The 24,999-nt window shown below is 40.9% G+C and overlaps 1 protein-coding gene across 1 annotated transcript in view; it reads left to right on the forward strand.

Annotated features, from left to right (window-relative positions):
- The first annotated feature begins 946 nt into the window (after window positions 1-946).
- The window catches only part of cptp (ceramide-1-phosphate transfer protein), a 63,224-nt gene continuing 39,171 nt past the window's right edge, over window positions 947-24,999 (forward strand). The window contains exons 1-2 of the mRNA XM_034173441.1: window positions 947-1,120; window positions 1,203-1,348. Of these exons, the coding sequence (XP_034029332.1) occupies window positions 1,218-1,348 (131 nt within the window). The 5' untranslated portion in view covers window positions 947-1,120; window positions 1,203-1,217. The remainder of the gene's footprint in view (window positions 1,121-1,202; window positions 1,349-24,999) is intronic.

The following is a 24,999-nucleotide window of genomic DNA, read 5'->3' on the forward strand; positions in this document are numbered from 1 at the left end:
GCACAAAGAAACCAGTTTTTTTTTTTGTCATTTTTCATTTTAATAACTGAATTTGTGTTTATAATCATAACTTTCAGTGTACCAAATGTCTGTTACATTTCATATTTGTTTTATTCTGTGCTCGCACCTTCAGTGGTGGGAAATAACATTTCATTCCCATATACTCTATATGTGGAAATGACAACTTGACCAATAACTTCAATTATGTTTGATTTGTCAAACAACAACAAAAATATGTTTTGATAATCAATTAACAGTTTCACTCGTATAATTTATATGTAAAAAATCCAAACCATATTTAAATAGTATGATTATGTTTAACTATCTTTTTAAAATATTTTTCATCCGCTATGATGATTTCACTTGCATCTGTGGCTTCCACATAATGAAGCTTGATTTATAAAATAACAACTGCAATGGATGTTATGTAATAAGAGTTATGTATGAATTGCGAGGTAATCTTGCTGAGCAATCAAAAACCAAAAACCAATGATTTATTTAGAAGGCAAACCTTTGTATTTCCTTCATTTTTTCTAATTTGAGTGGGCGCAGAAGAAGCTCGAGGCTTTGGATCTTTTTGAAGCATTGTGTCAGACGTCAGTTCACTGCCGAAGGTTCATTCACAGCAGTCATTGGGTATCATCTGCTGGAGAAGTCGATGTACTACAGTGACAAACAGCAACATTGAGAAAGACTTTTCCGCACTTTAACTTACCTGTTATATCGCAACGTACAATTATGACACTACATTTCTGATGTGATATTTCTAAATTCTGATTTCGTAGTTTGTGTGTGTTAATCACACACCCTTGCACGTAATAATTTTTAATTATTTCGCTTACAACTTCCTCGGGAATGGTCAAAACCAAAAACTAAAAATATATATTTATTGTAAATTTTTTTCATAACCTGTAATGCTTTCTGACACACTAGCCGAACGTCAAAACCGCTGAACCGTTACCGACACTATTTCCTAAATGAAGCAAGTTTCATACGTCACCCGTCATGTCACTGCTATTGCTAATCTAGGGAGTTACAAATCTAAACAAGCTACGAAATTATCGTATCGGACCTAATTTCGTCAATTTAAAGTTCCTGTTGCGCATTATTTTTCTTTCAGGTAATGCAGACTGTCGCTGTGGAGCTTTTAATCAAACTTAAGCCTTTGTTTTTTCGCTCTGCTATCTGTTGGTGTGTCTCAGTTGTTTCAGAGAACCATGGCTGCTCCTTTAGCGTCTGACCAGAAGTTCTGTTTGCGAGATGTTCTCGACACGTTCCGGTTATGCCTGTCGGAAAATAAAGAAGTATTCGTGGAACACTACGTTGCTGGATGGCGTGGTCTGGTAAAGTAAGTGCTTTATTAGTATATGAGACAGAAACTGTGAAGCTTCAGTCTACAGCTTCATCACTACATGTCTGTCAGTATAATGTAATATAATATGTATATGTCGCGGACATGAACAAGCAAAGCGCTTCAGCATCTCACCATGTCATTTACGTCCTTTAGACTCGTTTTTTTTTTTTTTTTTTTTTTTTGCTCCACCCCCCCCCGCCACTTTAAGCATTTTTTTCAATGTAGATGTAAATTAATCTACAAAGTTTTCAGCTAGTTGACAGTAGGGCTGTACAGTATGGCCAAATTATCATATCGCAATATTGACATCAAATCAAATCAATTTTATTTATATAGCGCCAAATCACAATGACAGTTGCCCCAAGGTGCTTTATATTGCAAGGCAAAAGCCATACAATAATTACAGAAAAACCCCAATGGTCAAAACAACCCCCTGTGAGTGTCTGTCTCCCTGATCTGAATTGGGAGCTGGTTCCACAGGAGAGGAGCCTGAAAGCTGAAGGCTCTGCCTCCCATTCTACTCTTACAAACCCTAGGAACTACAAGTAAGCCTGCAGTCTGAGAGCGAAGCGCTCTATTGGGGTGATATGGTACTACGAGGTCCCTAAGATAAGATGGGACCTGATTATTCAAAACCTTATAAGTAAGAAGAAGAATTTTAAATTCTATTCTAGAATTAACAGGAAGCCAATGAAGAGAGGCCAATATGGGTGAGATATGCTCTCTCCTTCTAGTCCCCGTCAGTACTCTAGCTGCAGCATTTTGAATTAACTGAAGGCTTTTTAGGGAACTTTTAGGACAACCTGATAATAATGAATTACAGTAGTCCAGCCTAGAGGAAATAAATGCATGAATTAGTTTTTCAGCATCACTCAGAGACAAGACCTTTCTAATTTTAGAGATATTGCACAAATGTAAAAAAGCAGTCCTACATATTTGCTTAATATGCGCATTGAAGGACATATCCTGATCAAAAATGACTCCAAGATTTCTCACACTATTACTAGAGGTCAGGGTAATGCCATCCAGAGTAAGGATCTGGTTAGACACCATGTTTCTAAGATTTGTGGGGCCAAGTACAATAACTTCAGTTTTATCTGAGTTTAAAAGCAGGAAATTAGAGGCAATGCCTTTAATACCTATGGCATGCTCTAATCTCTGTAATAAAATTTTATGGTCAATAGTATCAAAAGCTGCACTGAGGTCTAACAGAACAAGTACAGAGATGAGTCCACTGTCTGAGGCCATAAGAAGATCATTTGTAACCTTCACTAATGCTGTTTCTGTACTATGATGAATTCTGAAACCTGACTGAAACTCTTCAAATAGACCATTCCTCTGCAGATGATCAGTTAGCTGTTTTACAACTACCCTTTCAAGAATTTTTGAGAGAAAAGGAAGGTTGGAGATTGGCCTATAATTAGCTAAAATAGCTGGGTCAAGTGATGGCTTTTTAAGTAATGGTTTAATTACTGCCACCTTAAAAGCCTGTGGTACATAGCAACTAATAAAGATAGATTGATCATATTTAAGATCGAAGCATTAATTAATGGTAGGGCTTCCTTGAGCAGCCTGGTAGGAATGGGGTCTAATAGACATGTTGATGGTTTGGAGGAAGTGACCAATCAATCAATCATTTTTTTTTATATAGCGCCAAATCACAACAAACAGTTGCCCCAAGGCGCTTTATATTGTAAGGCAAGGCCATACAATAATTATGTAAAAACCCAACGGTCAAAACGACCCCCTATGAGCAAGCACTTGGCTACAGTGGGAAGGAAAAACTCCCTTTTAACAGGAAGAAACCTCCAGCAGAACCAGGCTCAGGGAGGGGCAGTCTTCTGCTGGGACTGGTTGGGGCTGAGGGAGAGAACCAGGAAAAAGACATGCTGCGGAGGGGAGCAGAGATCGATCACTAATGATTAAATGCAGAGTGGTGCATACAGAGCAAAAAGAGAAAGAAACAGTGCATCATGGGAACCCCCCAGCAGTCTACGTCTATAGCAGCATAACTAAGGGATGGTTCAGGGTCACCTGATCCAGCCCTAACTATAAGCTTTAGCAAAAAGGAAAGTTTTAAGCCTAATCGTAAAAGTAGAGAGGGTGTCTGTCTCCCTGATCTGAATTTGGAGCTGGTTCCACAGGAGAGGAGCCTGAAAGCTGAAGGCTCTGCCTCCCATTCTACTCTTACAAACCCTAGGAACTACAAGTAAGCCTGCAGTCTGAGAGCGAAGCGCTCTATTGGGGTGATATGGTACTAAGAGGTCCCTAAGATAAGATGGGACCTGATTATCCAAAACCTTATAAGTAAGAAGAAGAATTTTAAATTATATTCTAGAATTAACAGGAAACCAATGAAGAGAGGCCAATATGGCTGAAATATACTCTCTCCTTCTAGTCCCTGTTAGTACTCTAGCTGCAGCATTTTGAATTAACTGAAGGCTTTTCAGGGAACTTTTAGGACAACCTGATAATAATGAATTACAATAGTCCAGCCTAGAGGAAATAAATGCATGAATTAGTTTTTCAGCATCACTCTGAGACAAGACCTTTCTGATTTTAGAGATATTGCATAAATGCAAAAAAGCAGTCCTACATATTTGTTTAATATGCGCTTTGAATGACATATCCTGATCAAAAATGACTCCAAGATTTCTCACAGTATTACTAGAGGTCAGGGTAATGCCATCCAGAGTAAGGATCTGGTTAGACACCATGTTTCTAAGATTTGTGGGGCCAAGTACAATAACTTCAGTTTTATCTGAGTTTAAAAGCAGGAAATCAGGTCATCCATGTCTTTATGTCTGTAAGACAATCCTGCAGTTTAGCTAATTGGTGTGTGTCCTCTGGCTTCATGGATAGATAAAGCTGGGTATCATCTGCGTAACAATGAAAATTTAAGCAATACCGTCTAATAATACTGCCTAAGGGAAGCATGTATAAAGTGAATAAAATTGGTCCTAGCACAGAACCTTGTGGAACTCCATAATTAACTTTAGTCTGTGAAGAAGATTCCCCATTTACATGAACAAATTGTAATCTATTAGACAAATATGATTCAAACCACCGCAGCGCAGTGCCTTTAATACCTATGGCATGCTCTAATCTCTGTAATAAAATTTTATGGTCAACAGTATCAAAAGCAGCACTGAGGTCTAACAGAACAAGCACAGAGATGACTCCACTGTCCGAGGCCATAAGAAGATCATTTGTAACCTTCACTAATGCTGTTTCTATACTATGATGAATTCTAAAACCTGACTGAAACTCTTCAAATAGACCATTCCTCTGCAGATGATCAGTTAGCTGTTTTACAACTACCCTTTCAAGAATTTTTGAGAGAAAAGGAAGGTTGGAGATTGGCCTATAATTAGCTAAGATAGCTGGGTCAAGTGATGGCTTTTTAAGTAATGGTTTAATTACTGCCACCTTAAAAGCCTGTGGTACATAACCAACTAACAAAGATAGATTGATCATATTTAAGATCGAAGCATTAAATAATGGTAGGGCTTCCTTGAGCAGCCTGGTAGGAATGGGGTCTAATAAACATGTTGATGGTTTGGATGAAGTAACTAATGAAAATAACTCAGACAGAACAATCGGAGAGAAAGAGTCTAACCAAATACCGGCATCACTGAAAGCAGCCAAAGATAACGATACGTCTTTGGGATGGTTATGAGTAATTTTTTTTCTAATAGTTAAAATTGTGTTAGCAAAGAAAGTCATGAAGTCATTACTAGTTAAAGTTAATGGAATACTCAGCTCAATAGAGCTCTGACTCTTTGTCAGCCTGGCTACAGTGCTGAAAAGAAACCTGGGGTTGTTCTTATTTTCTTCAATTAGTGATGAGTAGAAAGATGTCCTAGCTTTACGGAGGGCTTTTTTTATAGAGCAACAGACTCTTTTTCCAGGCTAAGTGAAGATCTTCTAAATTAGTGAGACGCCATTTCCTCTCCAACTTACGGGTTATCTGCTTTAAGCTACGAGTTTGTGAGTTATACCACGGAGTCAGGCACTTCTGATTTAAAGCTCTCTTTTTCAGACGAGATACTCTATCTCCCTTACAGAGTATAGGTAGCTACTCTGCACTGTGTTGGTATATGGCATTAGAGAACATAAAGAAGGAATCATATCCTTAAACCTAGTTACAGCGCTTTCTGAAAGACTTCTAGTGTAATGAAACTTATTCCCCACTGCTGGGTAGTCCATCAGAGTAAATGTAAATGTTATTAAGAAATGATCAGACAGAAGGGACTTTTCAGGGAATACTGTTAAGTCTTCTATTTCCATACCATAAGTCAGAACAAGATCTAAGATATGATTAAAGTGGTGGGTGGACTCATTTACTTTTTGAGCAAAGCCAATAGAGTCTAATAATAGATTAAATGCAGTGTTGAGGCTGTCATTCTCAGCATCTGTGTGGATGTTAAAATCGCCCACTATAATTATCTTATCTGAGCTAAGCACTAAGTCAGACAAAAGGTCTGAAAATTCACAGAGAAACTCACAGTAACGACCAGGTGGACGATAGATGATAACAAATAAAACTGGTTTTTGGGACTTCCAATTTGGATGGACAAGACTAAGAGACAAGCTTTCAAATGAATTAAAGCTCTGTCTGGGTTTTTGATTAATTAATAAGCTGGAATGGAAGATTGCTGCTAATCCTCCACCCCGGCCCGTGCTACGAGCATTCTGACAGTTAGTGTGACTCGGGGGTGTTGACTCATTTAAACTAACATATTCATCCTGCTGTAACCAGGTTTCTGTAAGGCAGAATAAATCAATATGTTGATCAATTATTATATCATTTACTAACAGAAGAAGATTCCCCATTTACATGAACAAATTGTAATCTATTAGATAAATATGATTCAAACCACCACAGCGCAGTGCCTTTAATACCTATGGCATGCTCTAATCTCTGTAATAAAATTTTATGGTCAACAGTAACAAAAGCAGCACTGAGGTCTAACAGAACAAGCACAGAGATGAGTCCACTGTCTGAGGCCATAAGAAGATCATTTGTAACCTTCACAAGAACAACACTGCATTTGGTGGTTGGCTCTCACTGCGGTATTGTATCACTTCCTGTTCCGGAGCACAGCGGTGTTTTTCTGTATCTGTTAGCTGTTTAATCTGCGCAGTTAGATTGATCTAGTTATCTAGATTACGATTTGTTTCCCAGTGTAATCTTTACGTGTCTTAACTAAAGCACTCCTTCTGCTGAATCACCTCTAAATTATTTACACATTATTCACTTTGCGTGTTTTTAGGAATCCGCTAGCTTAGCGTAGCTACTAGCTCTTAGCCGATTTAGCATGGCGGCTTCTCCTGTCTCTCCCGCACTTTTCTGCTCTGGGTGTGAAATGTTTAGTTATTCCTCGGCCTCCTTTAGCAGTAATGGTACTTGTAATAAGTGTAGCTTATTCGTAGCTTTGGAGGCCAGGCTGGGCGAATTGGAGACTCGGCTCCGCACGTTGGAAAATTCTACAGCTAGCCAGGCCCCTGTAGTCGGTGCGGACCAAGGTAGCTTAGCCGCCGTTAGTTACCCCCTGGCAGATCCCGAGCAGCCGGGAAAGCAGGCCGACTGGGTGACTGTGAGGAGGAAGCGTAGCCCTAAACAGAAGCCCCGTGTACACCGCCAACCCGTTCACATCTCTAACCGTTTTTCCCCACTCGACGACACACCCGCCGAGGATCAAACTCTGGTTATTGGCGACTCTGTTTTGAGAAATGTGACGTTAGCGACACCAGCAACCATAGTCAATTGTCTTCCGGGGGCCAGAGCAGGCGACATTGAAGGAAATTTGAAACTGCTGGCTAAGGCTAAGCGTAAATTTGGTAAGATTGTAATTCACGTCGGCAGTAATGACACCCGGTTACGCCAATCGGAGGTCACTAAAATTAACATTAAATCGGTGTGTAACTTTGCAAAAACAATGTCGGACTCTGTCGTTTTCTCTGGGCCCCTCCCCAATCGGACCGGGAGTGACATGTTTAGCCGCATGTTCTCCTTGAATTGCTGGCTGTCTGAGTGGTGTCCAAAAAATGAGGTGGGCTTCATAGATAATTGGCAAAGCTTCTGGGGAAAACCTGGTCTTGTTAGGAGAGATGGCATCCATCCCACTTTGGATGGAGCAGCTCTCATTTCTAGAAATCTGGCCAATTTTCTTAAATCCTCCAAACCGTGACTATCCAGGGTTGGGACCAGGAAGCAGAGTTGTAGTCTTACACACCTCTCTGCAGCTTCTCTCCCCCTGCCATCCCCTCATTACCCCATCCCCGTAGAGACGGTGCCTGCTCCCAGACTACCAATAACCAGCAAAAATCTATTTAAGCATAAAAATTCAAAAAAAAAAAAATAATATAGCACCTTCAACTGCACCACAGACTAAAACAGTTAAATGTGGTCTATTAAACATTAGGTCTCTCTCTTCTAAGTCCCTGTTGGTAAATGATATAATAATTGATCAACATATTGATTTATTCTGCCTAACAGAAACCTGGTTACAGCAGGATGAATATGTTAGTTTAAATGAGTCAACACCCCCGAGTCACACTAACTGTCAGAATGCTCGTAGCACGGGCCGGGGCGGAGGATTAGCAGCAATCTTCCATTCCAGCTTATTAATTAATCAAAAACCCAGACAGAGCTTTAATTCATTTGAAAGCTTGTCTCTTAGTCTTGTCCATCCAAATTGGAAGTCCCAAAAACCAGTTTTATTTGTTATTATCTATCGTCCACCTGGTCGTTACTGTGAGTTTCTCTGTGAATTTTCAGACCTTTTGTCTGACTTAGTGCTTAGCTCAGATAAGATAATTATAGTGGGCGATTTTAACATCCACACAGATGCTGAGAATGACAGCCTCAACACTGCATTTAATCTATTATTAGACTCTATTGGCTTTGCTCAAAAAGTAAATGAGTCCACCCACCACTTTAATCATATCTTAGATCTTGTTCTGACTTATGGTATGGAAATAGAAGACTTAACAGTATTCCCTGAAAACTCCCTTCTGTCTGATCATTTCTTAATAACATTTACATTTACTCTGATGGACTACCCAGCAGTGGGGAATAAGTTTCATTACACTAGAAGTCTTTCAGAAAGCGCTGTAACTAGGTTTAAGGATATGATTCGTTCTTTATGTTCTCTAATGCCATATACCAACACAGTGCAGAGTAGCTACCTAAACTCTGTAAGGGAGATAGAGTATCTCGTCAATAGTTTTACATCCTCATTGAAGACAACTTTGGATGCTGTAGCTCCTCTGAAGAAGAGAGCTTTAAATCAGAAGTGTCTGACTCCGTGGTATAACTCACAAACTCGTAGCTTAAAGCAGATAACCCGTAAGTTGGAGAGGAAATGGCGTCTCACTAATTTAGAAGATCTTCACTTAGCCTGGAAAAAGAGTCTGTTGCTCTATAAAAAAGCCCTCCGTAAAGCTAGGACATCTTTCTACTCATCACTAATTGAAGAAAATAAGAACAACCCCAGGTTTCTTTTCAGCACTGTAGCCAGGCTGACAAAGAGTCAGAGCTCTATTGAGCTGAGTATTCCATTAACTTTAACTAGTAATGACTTCATGACTTTCTTTGCTAACAAAATTTTAACTATTAGAGAAAAAATTACTCATAACCATCCCAAAGACGTATCGTTATCTTTGGCTGCTTTCAGTGATGCCGGTATTTGGTTAGACTCTTTCTCTCCGATTGTTCTGTCTGAGTTATTTTCATTAGTTACTTCATCCAAACCATCAACATGTTTATTAGACCCCATTCCTACCAGGCTGCTCAAGGAAGCCCTACCATTATTTAATGCTTCGATCTTAAATATGATCAATCTATCTTTGTTAGTTGGCTATGTACCACAGGCTTTTAAGGTGGCAGTAATTAAACCATTACTTAAAAAGCCATCACTTGACCCAGCTATCTTAGCTAATTATAGGCCAATCTCCAACCTTCCTTTTCTCTCAAAAATTCTTGAAAGGGTAGTTGTAAAACAGCTAACTGATCATCTGCAGAGGAATGGTCTATTTGAAGAGTTTCAGTCAGGTTTTAGAATTCATCATAGTACAGAAACAGCATTAGTGAAGGTTACAAATGATCTTCTTATGGCCTCGGACAGTGGACTCATCTCTGTGCTTGTTCTGTTAGACCTCAGTGCTGCTTTTGATACTGTTGACCATAAAATTTTATTACAGAGATTAGAGCATGCCATAGGTATTAAAGGCACTGCGCTGCGGTGGTTTGAATCATATTTGTCTAATAGATTACAATTTGTTCATGTAAATGGGGAATCTTCTTCACAGACTCAAGTTAATTATGGAGTTCCACAAGGTTCTGTGCTAGGACCAATTTTATTCACTTTATACATGCTTCCCTTAGGCAGTATTATTAGACGGTATTGCTTAAATTTTCATTGTTACGCAGATGATACCCAGCTTTATCTATCCATGAAGCCAGAGTACAGAATAGTACAGAATTGTTTCTGTACTATGATGAATTCTAAAACCTGACTAAAACTCTTCAAATAATAGAATATTCTTAGATGTTTCATGTACAATTTCCACTGTTACAATTTCTGTGATATCATCTATAATTGTCATTTCTTCTACAATTGTACATGTCAGATCTGTTTTTGTGTACAAAGCAATGCCTCCGCCTTTTTTTTATCTCTTCTGTTTACAAAATACAGCTCATATCCTTCCGTTTGAACATCAGCCATGAGGTCATCTTTAAGCCAAGATTCTGTGATTGCAATAATGCTGAATCTATTTTTGAACTGATTTAAATAATCTTTTATTTTTGACATTTTACAATACAAGCTTTGGCTGTTTATATGTATGAGTGACAGGGTATCTTCTGTAATTTTTTCACTATTTTACTGTTCTTCCATATATACTCAACAAAAATATAAACGCAACACTTTTGGTTTTGCTCCCATTTTGTATGAGATGAACTCAAAGATCTAAAACTTTTTCCACATACACAATATCACCATTTCCCTCAAATATTGTTCACAAACCAGTCTAAATCTGTGACAGTGAGCACTTCTCTTTTGCTGACATAATCCATCCCACCTCACAGGTGTGCCATATCAAGATGCTGATTAGACACCATGATTAGTGCACAGGTGTGCCTTATACTGCCCACAATAAAAGGCCACTCTGAAAGGTGCAGTTTTGTTTTATTGGGGGGGGATACCAGTCAGTATCTGGTGTGACCACCATTTGCCTCATGCAGTGCAACACATCTCCTTCGCATAGAGTTGATCAGGTTGTCAATTGTGGCCTGTGGAATGTTAGTCCACTCCTCTTCAATGGCTGTGCGAAGTTGCTGGCTATTGGCAGGAACTGGTACACGCTGTCGTATACGCCGGTCCAGAGCATCCCAAACATGCTCAATGGGTGACATGTCTGGTGAGTATGCCGGCCATGCAAGAACTGGGACATTTTCAGCTTCCAAGAATTATGTACAGATCCTTGCAACATGGGGCCATGCATTATCCTGCTGCAACATGAGGTGATGTTCTTGGATGTATGGCACAACAATGGGCCTCAGGATCTCGTCACGGTATCTCTGTGCATTCAAAAGGCCATCAATAAAATGCACCTGTGTTCTTCGTCCATAACAGATGCCTGCCCATACCATAACCCCACCGCCACCATGGGCCACTCGATCCACAACATTGACATCAGAAAACCGCTCACCCACACGATGCCACACACGCTGTCTGCCATCTGCCCTGAACAGTGTGAACCGGGATTCATCCGTGAAGAGAACACCTCTCCAACATGCCAAACGCCAGCGAATGTGAGCATTTGCCCACTCAAGTTGGTTACGACGACGAACTGGAGTCAGGTCGAGACCCCAATGAGGACGACAAGCATGCAGATGAGCTTCCCTGAGATGGTTTCTGACAGTTTGTGCAGAAATTCTTTGGTTATGCAAACCGATTGTTTCTGCAGCTGTCCGAGTGGCTGGTCTCAGACGATCTTGGAGGTGAACATGCTGGATGTGGAGGTCCTGGGCTGGTGTGGTTACACGTGGTCTGCGGTTGTGAGGCTGGTTGGATGTACTGCCAAATTCTCTGAAACACCTTTGGAGACGGCTTATGGTAGAGAAATGAACATTCAGTACACGAGCAACAGCTCTGGTTGACATTCCTGCTGTCAGCATGCCAATTGCACACTCCCTCAAATCTTGTGACATCTGTGGCATTGTGCTGTGTGATAAAACTGCACCTTTCAGAGTGGCCTTTTATTGTGGGCAGTCTAAGGCACACCTGTGCACTAATCATGGTGTCTAATCAGCATCTTGATATGGCACACCTGTGAGGTGGGATGGATTATCTCAGCAAAGGAGAAGTGCTCACTATCACAGATTTAGACTGGTTTGTGAACAATATTTGAGGGGAATGGTGATATTGTGTATGTGGAAAAAGTTTTAGATCTTTGAGTTCATCTCATACAAAATGGGAGCAAAACCAAAAGTGTTGCATTTATATTTTTGTTGAGTGTACAACCCCTGGCAATAATTATGGAATCACTGGCCTCGGAGGATGTTCATTCAGCTGTTTAATTTTGTAGAAAAAAAGCAGATCACAGACATGACACAAAACTAAAGTCATTTCAAATGGCAACTTTCTGGCTTTAAGAAACACTATAAGTAATCAGGAAAAATAATTGTGACAGTCAGTAACGGTTACTTTTTAGACCAAGCAGAGGAAAAAAATATGGACTCACTCAATTCTGAGGAAAAAATTATGGAATCACCCTGTAAATTTTTATCCCCAAAGCTAACACCTGCATCAAATCAGATCTGCTCATTAGTCTGCATCTAAAAAGGAGTGATCACACCTTGGAGAGCTGTTGCACCAAGTGGACTGACATGAATCATGGCTCCAACACAAGAGATGTCAATTGAAACAAAGGAGAGGATTATCAAACTCTTAAAAGAGGGTAAATCATCACGCAATGTTGCAAAAGATGTTGGTTGTTCACAGTCAGCTGTGTCTAAACTCTGGACCAAATACAAACAACATGGGAAGGTTGTAAAGGCAAACATACTGGTAGACCAAGGAAGACATCAAAGCGTCAAGACAGAAAACTTAAAGCAATATGTCTCAAAGTGCACAACAAAACAAATGAGGAACGAATGGGAGGAAACCGGAGTCCACGTCTGTGACAGAACTGTAAGAAACCGCCTAAAGGAAATGGGATTTACATACAGAAAAGCTAAACGAAAGCCATCATTAACACTTAAACAGAAAAAAACAAGGTTACAATGGGCTAAGGAAAAGCAATCGTGGACTGTGGATGACTGGATGAAAGTCATATTCAGTGATGAATCTCGAATCTGCATTGGGCAAGGTGATGATGCTGGAACTTTTGTTTGGTGCCGTTCCAATGAGATTTATAAAGATGACTGCCTGAAGAGAACATGTAAATTTCCACAGTCATTGATGATATAGGGCTGCATGTCAGGTAAAGGCACTGGGGAGATGGCTGTCATTACATCATCAATAAATGCACAAGTTTACGTTGATATTTTGGACACTTTTCTTATCCCATCAATTGAAAGGATGTTTGGGGATGATGAAATCATTTTTCAAGATGATAATGCATCTTGCCATAGAGCAAAAACTGTGAAAACATTCCTTGCAAAAAGACACATAGGGTCAATGTCATGGCCTGCAAATAGTCCGGATCTTAATCCAATTGAAAATCTTTGGTGGAAGTTGAAGAAAATGGTCCATGACAAGGCTCCAACCTGCAAAGCTGATCTGGCAACAGCAATCAGAGAAAGTTGGAGCCAGATTGATGAAGAGTACTGTTTGTCACTCATTAAGTCCATGCCTCAGAGACTGCAAGCTGTTATAAAAGCCAGAGGTGGTGCAACAAAATACTAGTGATGTGTTGGAGCATTCTTTTGTTTTTCATGATTCCATAATTTTTTCCTCAGAATTGAGTGAGTCCATATTTTTTTTCCCTCTGCTTGGTCTAAAAAAGTAACCGTTACTGACTGCCACAATTTTTTTCCTGATTTCTTATAGTGTTTCTTAAAGCCAGAAAGTTGCCATTTGAAATGACTTTAATTTTGTGTCATGTCTGTGATCTGCTTTTTTTTCTACAAAATTAAACAACTGAATGAACATCCTCCGAGGCCAGTGATTCCATAATTTTTGCCAGGGGTTGTAATACTCACAACCAATTGTTTTTAAGTCAAATATACTTTCATCAATGTTGGTGTCTATGTCATATATTTTATCATCTATTTCCATGTTTGATCTGATTTTTGTTGGTCAAATTACCAACTGGCATCATTTTCTACCACTTGTCACGGTAGCAGCACACCAAGCAGCTCATTCCACACGTCCCTATCCACACCCAATTCCTGCTTCTCTTCCCAGGGGGATCCCAAGGCGTTTCAAAGGCTGCTTGGTAGCATATATACACACACAAGATGGGTGAGAGTGGAGGAAAATGGGCATCAAACAGCGTGTGCAAGGATAAGAAATAATAATCCATCCATCCATCCATTTTCTTCCACTTTATCCGGAGTCGGGTCGCGGGGGGCAGCAGCTCAGGCAAAGCCGCCCAGACCTCCCGATCCACACGCACCTCCCCCAGCTCCTCCGGGAGAACCCCAAGGCGTTCCCAAGCCAGCCGAGAGATGTAGTCCCTCCAGCGTGTCCTGGGTCTTCCCCGGGGCCTTCTCCCAATGGAACGTGCCCGGAACACCTCTCCAGCGAGGCGCCCAGGGGGCATCCGGAAAAGATGCCCGAGCCACCTCAACTGACTCCTTTCAACGTGGAGGAGCAACGGCTCGACTCCAAGCTCCTCCCGAGTGACCGAGCTCCTCACCCTATCTCTAAGGGAGTGCCCAGCCACCCTGCCTTCTCATAGATCATGAGAAATAATATGATATTTGTAATAATACAATAAGATAAGATAATGAGGTAGAAATAGGGTATGTATGTGTGTATGTATGTTTCTGTGTAGGCTCTCAGTTGTCCAGGTGGTTTCCATAGTAGAGAAGCTTGAATCTTTGACTGGACTGGATTGCTTGACGCGAGGACATTTCGCTTCAAATCGCAGAAGCTTCCTCAGCTAAAATTCTTGCTCTGGTGGTCTGACTTCTGTCTTGACTCTTGTCGAGAAGAATGATCCGAAGTCACAAAAGCTGGAGTTTTAAACCTAACCAGACCCCTCCTACCGAGAGGCAGACTGCTAAGGCTAGTGACTAAATAATAGCTCTAATTAGAACCTATTGTGCTCTAGTTAGCACCCTCCTATTGACAGGGCAGCTGTGGCTCCCTTGACGACACTGCTGATGACGTGAATGACTCATTACCATGAACAAAAGACTGAAACTGCTTTGACCTGAGTACCCCATTGTAAATGGGGGATAAAGCGTGTCTCAGATCCCCTCCCCGGTTAAGGCTGGGTTTCAAACGTTTCACAAAGATCAAGCAACAGGAGGTTGAGGACTTTACAGAGCACATCAACTCGGTGGACTCCAATATCAAGTTCACACGTGAGGATGCCAGAAACAACCATTTAGCCTTCTTGGACTGTGTTGTTACAATTGGAGAGAACAGGCAGCTCCAGACAGGGGTTTACAGAAAACCAACTCACACTGACCAATATCTGCTCTTTGGCTCAAACCACCCCCTTGAACACAAGCTCAGTGTGATCAGGACGTTTCAACACAGAGCACTACAGGTGCCCACAACTGCAGAGGGAAGGGCTAAAGAACAACAACTTGTCCGGAAAGCCCTCACAGTATGTGGGTACCCACGATGGTCCCTGAACAAAGTGCAGAAGTCCCAGAGAACAAAGAGACCAGATAGACAGGAGACGGAGACAAGAAGAAGAGGAGTGTCTCTCCCTTATTTAGCAGGAGTAGGGGAAAAAACTACAGAGGATCTTCAGACAGCACAAAATCCCAGTTTACTTTAAACCAGTTAACACCTTGAGACAGAAATTAGTTCACCCTAAGGACATGATCCCTAGTTACAAACAGAGTAATGTAGTGTATTCTATCAGATGTCAGGAAAACTGTAACGAACACTACGTAGGTGAGACGAAGCAACCTTTACACAAAAGGCTATACCAGCACCACAGAGAGGGCGCCAGTGGACCTCAGTCTGCAGTTCATCTCCACCTTAAAGACACTAACCACACGTTTGAGGACAAGGAAGTTAAAATATTAGCCAGAGAGAAGAAATGGTTTGAGAGAGGGGTCAAGGAGGCATTGTTTGTGAAACGTTTGAAACCCAGCCTTAACGCCGTCTTGAGCAGCGTGTGAAACAAAGGAATTCAGCCGAGAGGGCTGAACCACATCTCACTCAAGTCCTGCCCACAAGAAAATGACGTCACCGACATGCGTAAAAAACTCACGCATGCGCACGAGGGTGTAATCGCACGTCATTCAAATCCATGTAGTTTTTTAAAAAAATAAAAAGGTAGGATACTTTTCTGATAGACCTCGTGTGTGTGTGTATATATATATATATATATATATATATATATATATATATATGCCTACATACTTAAGTACAAATGCATATATAAACATGATTGGAATTGAAAAAAGTAGGAGCATCTTATTTACAATATGTGAAGTGGAGTTTAGATGTGATAAGGTGACAGTGCAGGGATTTGTAAACGAGTTGTTATTGCACGTGATTTGGGAACATATTGCACGTGGTTATTTCACAGTGTTATTGTACAGTCTGACAGCAGCAGGGAGGAATGACCTGCAGTATCGTTCCTTCTTACGCTGAGGGTGCCTCAGTCTGTCACTGAAGACAATTGTGGGAGCAATTGTAAGAAAATGGAAGACATACAAGACCATTGATAATCTCCCTCGATCTGGGGCTCCACGTAAGATGTCATCCCGTGGGGTCAAAATGATCATGAGAACGTTGAACAAAAATCCCAGAACTACACGGAGGGACCTGATGAATGACCTGCAGAGAGCTGGGACCAAAGTAACAAAGACTACACACTACGCAGAGAGGGACTCAAATCCTGCAGTGCCAGGCGTGTCCCCCTGCTTAAGCCAGTACATGTCAAGGCCCATCTGAAGTTTGCCAGAGACCATATGGATGATCCAGAAGAGGACTGTGAGAATATCATGTGGTCAGATGAAACCAAAATAGAACATTTTGGTTAAAAACTCAACTCGTCGTGTTTGGAGGAAGAAGAATGCTGAGTTGCATTCCAAGTTTTTCTACAACGGGGGCAGGACGACTGATTTGTGTTAAGGGAGGAATGAACGTGGCCATGTATCGTGAGATTTTAAGCCAAAACCTCTTTCCATCAGTGAGAGCATTGAAGATGCAACGTGGCTGGTCTTCCAGCATGACAATGATCCCAAACACACCGCTCAGGCAACAAAGGAGTGGCTCTGTAAAAAGCATTTCAAGGTCCTGGAGTGACCTAGCCAGTCTCCAGACCTCAACCCCATAGAAAATTTGTGGAGGGAGTTGAAAGTCCATGTTGCCCAGCAACAGCCCCAAAACATCACTGCTCTAGAGGAGATCTGAATGAAGGAATGGACCAAAATACCAACTACAGTCTGTGCAAACCTGGTGAAGACTTAAGGGCCTTTCACACCGCAAGCGTCAGCCCGATGCGTCAACGCCTCCAAATGCGTCATGACATCAGACACTTTGCTTGGGAAGCAGCAAGGGGGCGGAGATTGCTACGTCACACTCTGGCTGTTTCCACAACCTGAAAAAAAGTTCAGTGATTGCCATCTTGAATTTGCGTCGCCTGAACCACAAAACGCTTTAAAAAACAGCAGTAGAATGATTCTCCCATCATCCTGCTGGGAGAAGCTTTTATTCAGCTACTTTTCGGAGTGACGCCAACCGAGGGAGGACTGATGACTTGGTGGGATATCAATTGAACCGCAACAGCGGGCCGACCTGCAAGGAGAAGCCAGCATTCAGGCATCATCCCTGGACAGAGCAAGGCAGGCAGCCGGAGTGATGGAGCAAACCCACTCAGTCCGAAATCTCCCACTTTTTGGATATACGAGGTCTATTAGAAAAGAAACCGACCTTTTTATTTAAAAAAAAAACTATATGGATTTGAATCACGTGCGATTACGTCAGACAAGCTTGATCCCTCGTGCGCATGCGTGAGTTTTTTCACGCCTGTCGGTTGCGTCATTTGCCTGTGGGCAGGCTTTGCGTGAGCACTGGTCCACCCCCCTCGTCGGAATTCCTTTGTCTGACTTCTTCCTGAGAGACTGGCGCTTTGCTTGATCAAAATTTTTCTGAAAATGTAAGGCACATCCAAGTGGACACCATTCGAGAAATTCAGACGGTTTCGGTGAAAATTTTAAGGGCTGATGAGAGATTATGGAGTGTTACTGTCGCTTTAAGGACTGCCCATGGAGCCGGACAGCGCCCCGAGCCGCGGTCGTCAGCCTGTTTCGAGCTGAAAACATCCAATTTAAGCCTCTGTTGATCCAGGACGTCGTGAGAGAACAGAGAAGTTTCGAAAGAGGTCGGGATCAGCAGTTTATCCAGACATTCCACTGTTAAAGGAGATTTTGTAATGAAAGACGTGCGGACGGATTCGCGTGTCGGCACCCAGCCGCTCATGGCGCGGCGCCACAGAAAAACACCTCCGTGTTGATAACCATTCGTAAGATTCAGGCGGTTTTCGATGGCTTTCAGTCGAGTGAGTATCCGAGAAATTGTTTAACAGCTGAGCATGTTCAAACTTGTCCTGTGAGACTTCCAACGGAGTCCTAACCCTGATGTGTCATTCTTATTGGACAGCATGAAGCTATGTCACAGCTCAGCGCAGCGAAAGTTGGATTGGGTTGAACTTTGACCGCGTCAGCCTGCCAACAAGCCGCAATGCGTGCTCCCGTCAGAAGCGTCGCTTTAGCTCGGCTTTTGACGCGACACTTCTGACGCCTCTAAAAAGCAACGCGTCTCATTGAAAATAATCCTTTTTAGGACCAATTCCTGACACCTCTGACGCTTTCAGTGCGAAAGGCCCTTTACAGGAAATGTTTGCCCTATGTCACTACAACAAAGATTATGTTACAAAGTATTGAGTTGAACTTTTGTTATTGACCAAATACTTATTTTCCACCATAATTTACAAATAAATTCTTTAAAAATGCTACAATGTGATTTTCTGGATTTTTTTTTTTTTTTCTCATTTTGTCTCTCATAGTTGAAGTGTACCTATGATGAAAATCACAGACCTCTCTCATCTTTCTAAGTAGGAGAAATTGCACAATCAGGGACTGACTAAATACTTTTTTGCTCCACTGTTTTGTGTGTGTGTGTGTGTGTGTGTGTGTGTGTGTATGTATGTATGTATATATATATATGTATGTATATATATATATATATCAAATAAATTTTATTTATATAGCGCCAAATCACAACAAACAGTTGCCCCAAGGTGCTTTATATTGTAAGGCAAAAGCCATACAATAATTACAGAAAAACCCCAACGGTCAAAACGACCCCCTGTGAGCAAGCACTTGGTGACAGTGGGAAGGAAAAACTCCCTTTTAACAGGAAGAAACCTCCAGCAGAACCAGGCTCAGGGAGGGGCAGTCTTCTGCTGGGACTGGTTGGGGCTGAGGGAGAGAACCAGGAAAAAAGACATGCTGTGGAAGAGAGCAGAGGTCATTCACTAATGATTAAATGCAGAGTGGTGCATACAGAGCAAAAACAAGTGAATAAAAAGATATATAAAAAACCCCAATTCCAATGAAGTTGGGACGTTGTGTAAAATGTAAATAAAAACAGAATACAATGATTTTCAATCCTCTTCAACCTATATTCAATACACCACAAAGACAAGATATTTAATGTTCAAACTGATAAACTTTATTGTTTTTGTGCAAATATTTGCGCATCTTGAAATGGATGCCTGCAACACATTTCAAAAAAGTTGGGACAGGGGCAACAAAAGAGTGGGAAAGTTGATGATGGCTCAAAGAACACCTAATTGGAAACAGGTGAGTGTGATAATTGGGTATAAAAGCAGCATCCCCAAAAGGCTCAGCCATTCACAAGCAAAGATGGGGTGAGGATCACCACTTTGTGAACAACTGCGTGAAAAAAATAGTCCAACAGTTTAAGAACAATGTTTCTCAACGTTCAATTGCAAGGAATTTAGGGATTCCATCATCTGCAGTCCATAATATAATCAGAAGATTCAGAGAATCTGGAGAACTTTCTACACGTAAACGGCAAGGCCAAAAACCAACATTGAATGCCCCTGACCTTCGATCCCTCAGGTGGCACTGCATCAAAAACCAACATCATTGTGTAAAGGATCTTACTGCATGGGCTCAGGAACACTTCAGAAAACCATTGTCAGTTAACATAGTTCGTTGCTACATCTAAAAGACGCAAAGTGGAAAAGTGTGCTGTGGTCTGAGTCCACATTTCAAATTGTTTTTGGAAATCATGAACGTTGTGTCCTCTGGACAAAAGAGGAAAAAGACCCATACATGTCAACCTATACGGATTGTCCGTAAATTATACGAATTCTTTCGAATTTCAGAGTCATACGGATGTACAAATAAAGTCTTAGGGATTTTCAGGGTTTGGTCTGCAGCGGCTCTGTAATCAACCGTTCTCCAGCGCGACACCACTTTGATGCGTGAGCCAATGAAGCAATGCTTCGATCCACTAGTTTGTTGGTTCTTTGATTCGCTGCTCTTCAGAAATGGCAAGTCCCCTTCTTAACCCCTCTCAAAGCCATTAAAATATCGTGAGTCACTTTTGTGTGTATTAAAGTCACTAACTGGGACTCATGGCTTGTTGTAGTCAAGAAACGAGAATCGTCCTCCGTTCCGTTGGCACAGCTTCAAACGCTGCGTGGCTCTCTGCTGAGACAGAGTCGGTCGGAATTAATAACTTCAAAATGAATTGCCGCTTTAAATAAAATGACACCTCTTACAAACGTAATACAGACAAGAAACTACAATCCACTAAAACGTTTTTCCTCCCAAAATGAGACGTGCTGTATTCTTTATAAATTACAACCTGACGTGAAGCACAGCAGCTGTAAGAATCAGATCAGATATATGGAAAGACATTCATGACAATAATGTCTGAAAGGAAATGCTTTTGACAATAACTAAAGATTTGTGTTTATTCCTATTTATGTCCAGAGATCAAGGATCCACCATGTAGAGTTTATGAGTTGAGCGCCTTGGGGCAACTGTTTGTTGTGATTTGGCGCTATATAAGAAAAAAGTTGATTGATTGAAGTTGATTATGTCCAAAGTTTAAGGATCCAGTGACCAATTTCATATTTATTTACTTTAAGACTCAATAAAATGTTGTTCAGTTTCAACTTAATCAGCTTATAAAGCGCCAAATTACAACAAAAGCCATCTCAAGGCACCTCACACAGAACAGTTCAACATAAAAAATTAAAATAAATAATAAAAAATAAAAAATTCAAATACATAATTAAAAACAGAAGTAAAAGATAAAACAGATAAAAAATAAAAAAAAAACTATTCATAAGAAAGAGAATAAAAATAGGCTTTAAGTCTTGACTTAAAAATGTCCACAGATTCCAATTGTCTCACGTCGCAGGAAGAACGTTCCACATAGCTGATGTATAGTTATACCCTCTGCAAAACAGAGAAGAGCTGCTTTAAGAAGAAACCGCTCTATCCTCTGCAGGCAAAGGAGAACTGGTCCCAAAAAAAAAAAAAAACTAATTTCTTTTAACTCCATACTGATACGCGGGCAATATTACCCAAGTCATCCAGAGGCATACATTTTAACTTATGGTTCAACTTTTAACCAAACTAATTTCGGACAAGTTATTTAAATTGTCTGAAGTTTTACAAAGTGAAATATCAGATATATGTTTTAGTTTTAAAGTAATGCGCTAATTTCTAAGGTTTTAGTGTGGATATATGCTGTGCCCAGCAGTGCATTATGGGTAGGATAGGGTAATCTCAGCACATTCACAACATGAGAAATGCATTTGAAACACTCTGATCAGACTCTGCGGACCACAGCATTAAACTGTAGTGCCTAAAATTCTCGTGAATACGAGGTCTGTTAGAAAAGTATCCGACCTTATTATTTTTTTTCAAAACCATATGGATTTGAATCACGTGTGATTGCGTCAGCCAGGCTTGATCCTCGTGCGCATGCGTGAGTTTTTTCAAGCCTGTCGGTTGCGTCATTCGCCTGTGAGCAGGCTTTGAGTGAGGTGTGGTCCTGCCCTCGTCGTCTATTTTTATTGCAAATAATGTCTGAACGATTTGGAGCTTTGATGCATCAATTTCTTTCCAGAAACTGTAAGAGACCTCCAGGTGGACACCGTTTGGAAAATTCAGATATCTTTCAGGGATGATTTTATGGGGATTAAACAGATTACGGGGTGTTACTGCCCCTTTAAGGACGGCCCACAACTGCTGAGAGTGCAGCGCACAAACAACCAGATCATTTCCAACGTGAAAGCTTTGTTGATCCGGGACCTCGTCTGACTTTCACAAAAAGGCAGAAGATGTGGACATCAGCACTTTTTCCGGCACATTCTACGTTACAGGAGTTTTTTTTTTTTCATTGGAAAAGAAGCCGAGGGATGCGCCATGGAGCCGTTCATTACACGGACAAAACCACCTCGGTGTTGGTCTCACAAGACGACTTAAAAGTGGATTTCAGATGGATTCCGGTGCTTTCCAGTCCATGTGAATATCGATTGTGATTGTGCATGAGCTGAACATGCCAGAACATGTCCTGTGAGGCTTCATCCCGGCGTTTCTTTTCACATGCAGCTCTGCCGCGACGCGCGGAATTTCTCCGCCTTTGTTCCTCTTTCCATGACAAAAACTCCTAACAGTGAAACAGTGAAATGTGCCGTTCATTTCTAAACTGGATGCGGTCTTGATCCGGTATGTCCTCTGACTAGCACAGGAATTGTGAAAAGACGTGGACATCAGCACTTTTTCCGGCACACTCCACCGTTACAGCAGTTTTTGTTTTTTCATGGAAAAAGAAGCCGAGGGACGCGCCACTGTGCCGCTCTTGACGCGGCACAAAACCACCTCGGTGTTGGTCTCTCAGGACGGCTTTCAGACGGATTCCGGTTGCTTTTCCATGGAAAGCCATCCATGCCACGATGCCACTTTCAGTTGCGTTTCACCAAAAAATGCCGTAAAAAACGCCATTTTATCAGTTATTACGGCGCTTTTTACGCCGTAATTAAAGACGACGCCGTTTAAATGCGCCGTAATTTGTCAATCAATACGCCGTTTTTTACACCGCAATGGAGCCCTTAAAAAAACACCGTTCAGATGCACACAACGCGCGTAAATACGCGCGTCTGTGCACTTCACGACCACACGTATTTTACGGCGTTTGTACAGTATGATAATTATCTCCAGCCCCCTTTTTTCTCAGCCACTGAACTTGAAGTGTTTGTGTCCAATCGCTGATCAAGACAAGCAGACGAATCAGTCCAGCACAGATCTCTTTGTGGTAAAGTTTGCTCCAACTTACCTCTTGTGTAGTTTACATCAGCCAATATTCGGGGGGTTAGGCCGGAAATAGCTCATAAATTTACTTCCTCTTTTACATATCCTTTTGTTTATTTATTATTTATTTATTTTAATAAATACGTTTCTTTCTTGAGTTTAGGTATTTTATGTCCCTACTGTTTAACTATATCTGTAGTGTAGTGGTAAGCACTTGTCTTTCAGTTATGAACCTTGCGGGTTCAATCTCGTGAGTAACTTTTAGTTGTTTTTATATATATATATATATATATATATATATATATATCTATATATTTACTAAAATACTCCCATTAAGATTAAGAACATCTTTTCCAAGAACGTCCTGGCCAAGATAAACATCAGCAAATACAAAGCACAGTTACACGCTTACACAGACACAACAAAAGGCAAATAAAAAGATCATAAAAATTTAAATTTCAAGCATACTTAGTGCATATTATGGAGCTGGACTCAGATGCTCTCAATTTGGATTTAAAAGCACTTAGTGAAATTAATACTGGATCTTCTGGTGGCCAGAGCAGGCCACCCCTGAGAGTATAACTGACAGTGGGGTGTCAACACTTTGTAGGAATAATTTTACAATTTTGGTATCTACAGTTGCAGAAACTCAAGTTTTTTTTTTTTCTCTTTTGTAGGCTCTTCTTCAAAATTTTAAAAGTATTCATGTAAGGTTTGATATAAATATTTGAAAAAGGAGTGTTTTTGTGTTCACCCTGTATTTTCGTACTAAGGGAATTTCATTCTTTTCGCTGTGAGGTTAAAAAGACATGCAAGAGGCTTCACTACAAATTGGTACTATGATGGAAATTTTGAAATGTTATTAAATCTCTCTCGGTGAGTAAAAAGCTCTCAGGTACCTACTTAGTTTTAAAGGATACTGTTCCTGTCTATGATAGGATGTAGATGTTGAATCGTTTTAACAAACATTTTATATCGTCTGGCTCTTTGTTTGACTCTGTGGGATCTGTTGCTGTGAAATCTTGCAAGGCCTCCTAATGTCCGCTGGCCAACCTTTCAAATTTGTACCTTTCGGTTCAGGAAGTTCATAAAGTGTCTTAAAGCTCTACTCGTACATCATAGATCCTTACTTTTGAAGCTGGCAACTGATTTTGTATTGCATGGCTACAATTCCTCTCCATTACCCATGCATACAATGGGTAACTCAGCTCGTAGTGAAATAAAGTTTCTCCCCCCCCCCCCCCCCCCCCCCCATAAAAGTCAAATTCTGCCACCAAGGTATCTTTTGAGCACACATACTAAGCAGTAGGGATGCAATAAATACTATAAATATTGGAATACATTGCAACCATGTCAGTAACAAGACTGCAGAAACCTGTGTGTACTGTCAATTTTTGCTCTCACCTACCTGCAATTAAGATATGAAATTCTTGGACTGTACGTGGTGCCACTCGACTAACCAGTACTACTGGATCGATCCTGTTGGATGTTGTTCACAGAGACTGACATATTGACAGACAAAAAAAAAACAAAATCTAAATTTTATTAAAGAAATTACACCTTGCATTAGCTAACAAATGCTATTTTAACATTTTATGTATCTTTCAACAACTTTATACAACATCCAGTACTATCTTATCAACAGTAATTATCAACATCCAGTGACTATCTTATCAACATATTATTTATCAGCATCCAGTTACTATCTTATCAACAGTATTATCAACATCCAGTGACTATCTTATCAACCGTAATTATCAGCAAATTATCAGCAACCAGGATTTGTCACTTTCCTGCTTCCGGAGCACAGCGGTGTTTTCTGTATCTGTTAGCTGTTTAATCTGCGCAGTTAGATGATCTAGTTATCTAGATTACGAGTTGTTTCCCAGTGTAATCTTTACCTTGGCACTTACTCAAAGCACTCCTTCTGCTGGAATCACCTCTAAATTATTTACACATTATTCACTTTGCGTGTTTTAGGAATCCGCTAGCTTAGCGTAGCGATCTAGCTCCTTGAGCCGATTTAGCTATGCGGCTTCTCCTGTCTCTCCCGCACTTTCTGCTCTGGGTGTAAATGTTTTAGTTATTCCCCGGCCTCGGTTATCAGTAATGGGTACTTGTAATACGTGTAGCT

The sequence above is a fragment of the Thalassophryne amazonica genome, chromosome 6 (genome assembly GCF_902500255.1).
Source record: "Thalassophryne amazonica chromosome 6, fThaAma1.1, whole genome shotgun sequence".
Taxonomy (NCBI): Eukaryota; Metazoa; Chordata; class Actinopteri; order Batrachoidiformes; family Batrachoididae; genus Thalassophryne; species Thalassophryne amazonica.